General features: G+C 51.3%; 3 protein-coding genes across 3 annotated transcripts in view; 2 read left to right on the top strand and 1 right to left on the bottom strand.

The window, feature by feature from the left end:
- Nucleotides 1-2093, top strand: part of Pmar_PMAR020421 (merozoite surface protein-3, putative) — a gene marked incomplete at both ends in the record, with an annotated part of 6348 nt that extends 4255 nt beyond the window's left edge. Inside the window, 14 exons of the mRNA XM_002775400.1 lie at nucleotides 101-181; nucleotides 231-321; nucleotides 377-465; nucleotides 510-611; nucleotides 656-741; nucleotides 793-937; nucleotides 989-1098; nucleotides 1144-1244; nucleotides 1300-1376; nucleotides 1425-1523; nucleotides 1566-1619; nucleotides 1666-1794; nucleotides 1838-1911; nucleotides 1958-2093. Coding sequence (XP_002775446.1) covers nucleotides 101-181; nucleotides 231-321; nucleotides 377-465; nucleotides 510-611; nucleotides 656-741; nucleotides 793-937; nucleotides 989-1098; nucleotides 1144-1244; nucleotides 1300-1376; nucleotides 1425-1523; nucleotides 1566-1619; nucleotides 1666-1794; nucleotides 1838-1911; nucleotides 1958-2093 — 1374 coding nt within the window. The remainder of the gene's footprint in view (nucleotides 1-100; nucleotides 182-230; nucleotides 322-376; nucleotides 466-509; nucleotides 612-655; nucleotides 742-792; nucleotides 938-988; nucleotides 1099-1143; nucleotides 1245-1299; nucleotides 1377-1424; nucleotides 1524-1565; nucleotides 1620-1665; nucleotides 1795-1837; nucleotides 1912-1957) is intronic.
- A 1289-nt stretch (nucleotides 2094-3382) lies between these two features.
- On the top strand, nucleotides 3383-5519 carry Pmar_PMAR020420 (hypothetical protein; the record flags this gene model as incomplete). Its single annotated transcript, XM_002775399.1, has 9 exons — nucleotides 3383-3529; nucleotides 3571-3675; nucleotides 3723-3809; nucleotides 4041-4144; nucleotides 4307-4370; nucleotides 4412-4485; nucleotides 4531-4988; nucleotides 5138-5160; nucleotides 5289-5519. The coding sequence occupies 9 exons, from the start codon at nucleotides 3383-3385 to the stop codon at nucleotides 5517-5519; spliced, it is 1293 nt and encodes a 430-aa protein (XP_002775445.1).
- A 1316-nt stretch (nucleotides 5520-6835) lies between these two features.
- Pmar_PMAR020419 (phosphoglucomutase, putative) overlaps nucleotides 6836-8076 on the bottom strand; it is a gene marked incomplete at both ends in the record, with an annotated part of 1735 nt that continues 494 nt past the window's right edge. Inside the window, one exon of the mRNA XM_002775398.1 lies at nucleotides 6836-8058. Coding sequence (XP_002775444.1) covers nucleotides 6836-8058 — 1223 coding nt within the window. The remainder of the gene's footprint in view (nucleotides 8059-8076) is intronic.

Below are 8076 nucleotides of genomic sequence, written 5' to 3'. Positions count from 1 at the left end.
ATCAAGAGGAGCACCGAGGCCCGCTGGATGAAGAAGTTCCAAGAGCTTGAGGTCGGTGCCTATTATCGTCAGGTCGAATTACTCTGCGACTGCTGTTCAGGTTCAGAGTGCTACGTCTTACAATGCCAGGTTGAAGCGAGAGAGAGGTATCGTATGGCGATCGCAGATAAGGACTCATTCAGTACGTGAGGGTGTCGTCCTACAGTGAACCCTTTATAATCGTGTATAAGATTCATGGCGCTCGAGAGCTTGAGGAGGTTATGGACAAGAACCTGGCTGAGTCGAGATTCAACAGGACACGAACGGGTCGACTGAGGAAAAGTAAGGTTCTATGAGGAATCCACCCTAAGAAGCATTGCCACTCACGTTTGGTCAGTGCCTCGCAACGACGGTCGGATGAGAAGTAATCTGCAGACGATGTCAGAGCCGAGCTCATCTGAGGGAGAGGAAGAGGAGGAGAAGGATGTGAAGCCCCCGAGCAGCTGCAGTGCGGTTGATTTTCTGCTAAGGTGTTCTTCAACCGTGCTGACTTCGGTAGCAAATACGGTCGGCTTACGGACTATGTGCAGGCCAGGGCAGTCACTTGGCAGACAACGATGAGGGCTCAAGGAGTAATCACTCGTGTTAAGTTCGGTTGGAACTGGAATGCTATCAGGATGCGCACGAGAGAATTGAGTCGCGGCAGCATGCGGTGAAGAGGATGGACAGTATGGAAGTGCAGTTCTTAAAGGAGCAACAGAAGTAAGTCCTATCGTGGTTGGCTATGTCCCTTCGGCGAGGGTGTTTTCGTAGGTCACTCGAGGTAAAGATGGAGGGCATGAGGTTTGATATCGAACTGAAAGACTACGAGCTGAGGAAGATCAGAGAGGCTTGGATTAACGCCAACGACTCTCGTTTGATTTATAAGAATGCTTACGATTTGGAACTTCGCTCACGAGTAGGAAGTTATCGCTTCCCTATGGGAGGGACGGGCGCCTTGACTCGACAGGCTGGTGGGCGGGGACTCCAAGGCACAGATGAGGAACAAGAGCAGGCAGCGAAAAAGGCAGTGGTGGAAGCCATGCAGGCCGATGAGGAGTTCTCTCTTATAGTCGCTGAGTGGGTCCCTTCCCCTGAGGGTAGCTGATGTGAGTCTATTGTCAGGCGTGCCGTTATGGCGAGGAAGCGTATGATAGAGTTGTCGGATGAGGTGGAGAAAGAGGCCACTCAGCTGGCCAATAAAAGGCACTCTATCAGGAAGATAGGTGACGAGGAGGAGAAGGGCATGTGAGATATCGAACAATAGTCGCGATGTGACAGGAAAGGCGCTCAAGACCGAAGATGATTACGGCTGGGCAGACTTTGACTTTGCTGCTACCCTTGAAGAGGACCAGGCCGTATGCTCACGTGCTGCTAGGTCATGTTGCTCTATGGTTGGTGGACAGGTCATCGCTGGCATTGACGCTGCTCTTGCTGCTGCTACTGGGAGCGAGATCGGTGATGATGATGATAACAAAAGGTGGCACGAGGAGCTCAAGGCTGAGGTGAGTGCATGCCGGGAGGTAGAGGCATTATCCTCAGTCTAGGTGCTTACTGTACTCGAGCAAGACCGGGTAGCCAAATACGGAGAGAAGATCGGGGTAAGGCAGTCTCAGGCGGGCCTTGGAATTTTCTGTACTCTGGCAGAGGCTAGCCTTCACAGCATCCTCCTCCTCGTCTTCGTCCTCGGTCTCCTCAAGTGACTCATCCTCGGATGAAGAGGAGGACCCTTACGACCGAGCCATGGCACATACGTCTAAACGTGATGCCCCATTGGTAGAGACCTTTCTAGGAAGGGTTTGGTCAGTGCTGGTCGTAGGTCACGGACGCCGCAGTGAGAAGAGTCACCAAGCTAATGCGAGGACTCAAGTCTGGACCGAAGCATGCATTCTGGTGAGAACTATTTGGGAGTAGAGTCGTCTCCAAAGATGATGATCAGGGAGGACGCAGGAGCTCGAGAGCAACAGAGGAAGTCTGTTGATGAGGGAAAGCGTCGTGGGAGCGGTGACCAGCGGCGGGACTCTAAGATGCTGATGGAGTTCGAGAGGCTACAGCAAGAGGCCTTAAGAGGGTAAACACTCATCCTAGCTGTCGGCCAGCACTGGCACTCATCAGGGACGACTCCAGCGAAGGTTCGGATAGTCTCCGAAGACCGCCACTCATTACGGCCACGACCTCCATGCCCTCGAGGGAAAAGTGGGGGACGACTGAGCAATTCAAGGAGCCCAGGATTGAACAAGAATGGTGGGTATCATTATGGACTGCTGTTGAAAATCCTTGGTAACCGTGCACTTTCCTGGAGGGATTCGGCGTATTAGCATAACAGCAATCAAGCAATAGTTCTCGATAAGATGTGAACGGAGATAGTCAGAGCTGAGTGCACAGGAGCATCATCACCACAACTGTGCATCTGGGTGTGTAGGCCACGACCAGTCCAGATGGGAACCGGAGCGGCGATATCAGTAGAGTCCAAAGGCACAGAGGAGTGGGAGGAGAGAATGGAGAAGATGGTTCGCCAAATAGACGAGCCTGACGATGAAATAGAGTGGGCATCAGCTCGTTGACCATCCAGTAGGATATGTCCTATCGTAGGCCACGAACAGAAGGCAAGGGAGAGCCGTTGAAGAAGGGACGAGGGAGGAGGCAGCCGGCATCTGGACATGCCTCACATGGCCAATCGTCTCTCCCTGTTACATCGAGAAAGACCTCTTTCCAAAAGTAGTGAAGTCCTCATTTGTTAAGTGAGTGGTATGATGCTATTCAGGATCCTACCTGACGAGGATCTGGAAGGCCAAGGTCAACACCGGAGTTACCGGAATCAAAGGGGAGGAGGTAGCGGTGGATCATTCTGAAGGGTCCTCCTGGTCTCCTCTGGCTTGCCGCGTCTAGATGTGTTAGTTCGAGCTGCGCTCAGGCCCGTACCAGCATTGACTCACGTACGAAGAAATGTGAAGATAGCAGGCACAGGCTCAAGTGGTGAAGAGGAAGAGGACCGCACTCAATCGTCTCTGCGGCCACAACCACCTCCAGTGAGGGGATCAGGAGGTACAGGGCCTGCTCAGTCGATCTCAGCAGCAGGTGAGCTCAAGGAAAGTTGATTCGTGATGGGGGTATCTCATTGTGATCAGAACCAGCTGAAGGGAGACTTTTGAGTACCTCTTCGAAGCAAAAAGGAGTATCACTGCCGAGTCGCGGAGCTCAGGAGGACCAGGCACGAGTGAGAAGACGACTGTCGTTATGGATTCACCTGAGATTGGGCGATTAGGCACACGTTGATAGTCATAGGATGGAGAGGAGGCGTGAAATTGAAGGGAGTCCAGAGACCCATAGAAGTGTACCGGCGCCGAACTCCTCTACTCGCCCTATGCCAGCACCCGAGGAGGTCCCGGCATCGCAACACAAGGAACAGGCAGGGGTCCGAGCTGAGGAGGCTGATGAGGATGCCGGGGGTAGATCGAGGAGTAGAGGGAATTGGCGAACAAGGAGGTTCGTCCAAGCTGTAGGAGCTGCGGTACTCCGTTGTTGACTTATTATCATTGATATTTCCAGCAGGCCGAGAGTGGATCAGCTGTGGGCGAGGTTACTGATAGGCCGGCTCCTGATCGTGATGAGAAGCGAATAGTCAATCGCCCTCAAGCAGGGATGCCGTCTGTGCCGGTGGGTGCTGCTACAACGAGCCACTCATTAAGTATGGCCATTGCCAGGATGCTGTTGATGCCGATGTGGGAATCTCGGCTGGAGACAGTCGTAGTCCTCAGACACAAGAGGGAGGAGCTCGCTCTGATGGCAAGGTGAGTCGCATACGATTATAGGAGAGCTAATCCATAGTAGAAAGCTGTGCATCTGATACGTGGTTGAGGTGTGGCGAATCATCGAGCTTTGTGGAGTAACGTTGCCCAGGGTCTGATAAGAGTGTAATGACTTTTACATTGGAAACTGGCTGAAGAATGTTGGAAGTTCAAGTGACTGATTTTCCAGCATACCTGTTGGAGCTCACTCTGGGAGGGCCATCATGGCTTTAGGCCCCGAGGGAACCACACATGAGGAAGTCGGAGGTGGGTAGAAGACAGAGGAATACAGCATATATGGAGAGCTTGCTATTGCCATCGAGAATGCCCGGGGCACAGTAAGTCCTCTTGTGACTGTCAGCCATTCCCCACACTACCATCTCCAGGCTCAGTCAATCCGGAGACGATCCATCGTACACTAGTCAGTCCACGACCGCACGACAGGGGCAACAACACGAGTTGGCCTCCTATCTTCGTACGGGTTCTGGACGGGTGGGCAGTCCTGGTGGCGCAGAGATCGCCAATCAGGATGAACATCAGCAACAAGGGGGCTGGGCTGATCAAGTGAGCTCGCCATTCCTACATGAGCAGATTCGGTCGTTTAGATGCGCGCTGATGCTATCGCTAGGACTAAGAAAGCTACCACGATTTTAGCTCAACAGCAGTCGACTTCACTGAGGTAGGACCCTGGCTTGCCTTGTGAGGATTGGAGGTATATTGTCAGCGCTGCTCATGACCCTGCTGCAATCGATGTCCCCACTATGAAGGCAAGATTCCAATCGATGACCAGCAGAGCCTCTGTTAATCCAGCAGGGAAGGAGAAAAGGAAAAGCGACCATAAACGCCGTTCACAGACCCAATCCGTCGAACAGATCGATGCAGCGAGCCAAACTGAGGTTCCTTATATGGCTATGACCGGGGCCCCTGATACGGCGATGACCTTAGCTGCTGATACAATCATGGCCGGGGCTCCTCATACGATCATGGCCGGAGATACTCATACGACCATGGCCGGGGCTCCTCATACGACCATGGATGGGGCTACTCATACGACCATGGCCGGGGCTCCTCATACGACCATGGCCGGGGCCCTTACAGGACCATGGATGAGGACGCTTCCACGAGCATGCCGATCACCACAATGGAAGCTGCTACGGTCATGGCTCGGCTCCCCATGCGACCGTGGTTACCACGACGGAAGCTGCTGCGGCTACGGCCCAAGCGGGCCATGAAGGAGCGCATCATTTGCCAGGCGAACATAGCGAGGCATCAGAGGATTCTCATACTGCAGGTGGGATGAGGGCGCACCTGGCTGGTGAGGATGGACTCAGGTCGTGAAGATAAACACACACAAGTACGGCACGAATCGACCTCTCGAGAGGCGCAGACCGTTGGCAGTTTCCGCTCTACTCAATGCCTCGCTTCACTTCAAGTCATAGTTCACACTTCATTGAATAATATTCACACTGAGGTATTCTTCAGGTTGATGTTGCTCAGTTGCAGGCCAAGGCGGCTGCTGCTGCCGCGGTGATGGCGGGCCGGACCGAATCGGACTCTGGCAGCTCTACAGGCACAGCTGATGGAGGAGATATGGGAGACTTCGCGGAAGAGCTCATCAATTGGTTGAAGTTCAACCTTCTACAGTATCAACATGCCCAGCTTATTCATATGAATGTCGGCATAATGTTGTTGCTCGCCTTTCATCCTGTTTGAATCTCAGGATTCTGCTTGGGATCTCTCGCCGCTACCATCTGACTGGGGCTTAGATGGCAGACGCCTCGTGAATGACTTTGTGAATTTCCTCAATGGAATCCTCAGTAAAGTCCTCCCCTTTCTCCTTCTAACAGCTCCTCTGTTCCTTCAGGCGTCAAGTGGCCGGGTAGGCGAGAGCAGCAATTGGGCATCCGAACAGCGTATCGGCACTCAGCTGAAGAAATCGCTGAAGTAGCCCGGAAAATAATGTGGGTGACTGTTCTCGGTCAACTAAGCTGAACTCACACCTCTAGATTGTACGGCTCTGGTCGCCTCACGAGGGATATACTGGTGCAGCACGCCCTCGGACTGAAGTTTTCGGATAAATCCACGCTGTCCTCTTTCAAGCATACCAGACCGCTACAAGAGCATTACGTTCGCGGTGTCATCGAGCCTCTGGTGTTGGGCGTTGGGGTCTTGGATGATTTACACCAACATGTACTCACCTACAGCACTTCGCCACCGTCTACGACAGAACAAGAAAGCCCAGATTTGACCGACGCCCTGGGCGTCCTGGGTGGCGGTTATAAGATGAATCTCAAGGGCCCTAAGAGAAGTGACGAATCTACTGCTGAGGACCTTACAATGACAGACTTCGGTGGCGACATTGACTCAGCGAGGGAGTGTGCTGAACCAGCCGATAGTGGTACTTTGCTGACGGTACGATCAGCACCCTAGGGCTAAGTTGTGGAGATCTCATGTAACAGGTGTGCATATAGTAAGTTGTACTTGAGCACCTATGTTGAGTGATAACAGTTCACAAATGGTACATCGTTCGAGCTAGTATAACCACAGTTCGTCTCAATGTTGATTCCACCACAGTCGGACTTGATAGCGTCCATCGAGCATGACTACCTCGAAACCTTGGACACTTATAGTAAGTCGAAAGAACTCGTAGATCACCTCAAACTAGCCTTACCCTCTGGTTAATTTCGTCAGTAAATTTCAGATGGAAACTATCTAGGAATAAGTGTCGCCTTGAGCCAAATTATGTACCATGTCCCACCTGAATCGCTGGAAGCATCCTCGTTCAGCCGTTTTTATCCCATGACATTTCATTGAAGCTTCCACATCGCATCATTCTACCACCCCACCCTAAGCGAATAACTATTCAAAACAACACCGATGATTCTCAGAAATATTCTACGATACAATGTATCGCCTTTCAAGTTCGGATCCAGAAAAAGAATGGATCCTGATGAATGGTCCTATGTCGAAACACCGCTTGATCGTAGCCCAGAGTTCTCTGGAATCAGAACGATGAATCAACAATTGCCTTATCGAGAACCCAAATTGTACTTCTTGGGTTGGAGGAAGTAGTCGATGACATTTCTAACGACGACTTCGAGCTTCTCCTGAGCCTTCTCCATATTCTCCTTATCGTTAGCCTCACAGTAGTACTTCACCTTGGGTTCAGTACCAGATCCACGGATAGTAACAGTAGCTTGATCATCGAAGTAGAGAGTAATCATCTGAGCATCCGGTGTCATAGGTAATGTAGACTTCTTATCCTTCCTCCTTGAATCATAGCCAAGAGTAACATCACGAACATCAGCTATCTTAGATGACCCGAGCTCAGCCTTGTAGTTACCCTCATTACGGAACTCATCAAACATCTGTTTCATAACCTTAGGATCATCACAGATGAAGTAACCGTTGTGTTGGGCGAAGAAACCGACCATCTTACGGAGTTCATTTAGTCGTTCAAGAAGAGTGATACCTTTCTCTTTACGCCAATAGTTAGCCATCTCACACCAGACACTGCAAGCACTGATACCATCCTTATCAGGGACACTCATCGTGAGGGCACTTCCTAGTGCCTCCTCATAAGCCGTACAGTGTACCAAATTAGAGTGCTCAGCGGACATCTCCAATGACTTGTTAGCCATCCATTTGAAACCTGTTAGAGTATCCTCATACACTCCACCGTAGTAATCAGATAACGCCTTCAGCATCTTAGACGATACTGTGGAATTGATGACCAGACAATTCTTCGGGTCGACACCACGACGATGAGCCATCAACAGTTGCCAATCTCCAAAGATGGTACCAAGCTCATCACCAGTGAATTGATGCCATGAACCGTCCTTCTGCTTCTCGCAAGAAGTAAAACGATCAGCATCGGGATCATTTGCCAATACATAATCGGCATCCTCATCAATTGCTTGTTGCTTGCTCATGTCGAGTGCACCCTTCTCTTCGGGGTTGGGGAAGGCGACAGTGGAGAACTCAGGATCAGGGTGAGCCTGCGCTTCCACGATCGACACACACTTCTTGGGGAAGCCAAACTTGTCCATCAAACCGGTAGCGAATGGAAGACCAACACCTTGCATAGCCGTGTAGACGAACTGTAAGTTGCAGTCCTTGTTGAGGTCAGGGAATCGGCACAGCTCGTGATACATCTGATCGATGTAGGTGTACAAGGCATCATTGTAAGGATCGATGGTCTTGGACTTGTCCTTTAATAAACAGGTATCCAAATCCAACAACTCCAAAGCATCTTTCCATGGGACCAAAT

The sequence above is a fragment of the Perkinsus marinus genome, assembly GCF_000006405.1.
Source record: "Perkinsus marinus ATCC 50983 genomic scaffold scf_1104296955874, whole genome shotgun sequence".
Taxonomy (NCBI): domain Eukaryota; phylum Perkinsozoa; order Perkinsida; family Perkinsidae; genus Perkinsus; species Perkinsus marinus.
This window is presented reverse-complemented; position numbering and strand designations above follow the sequence as displayed.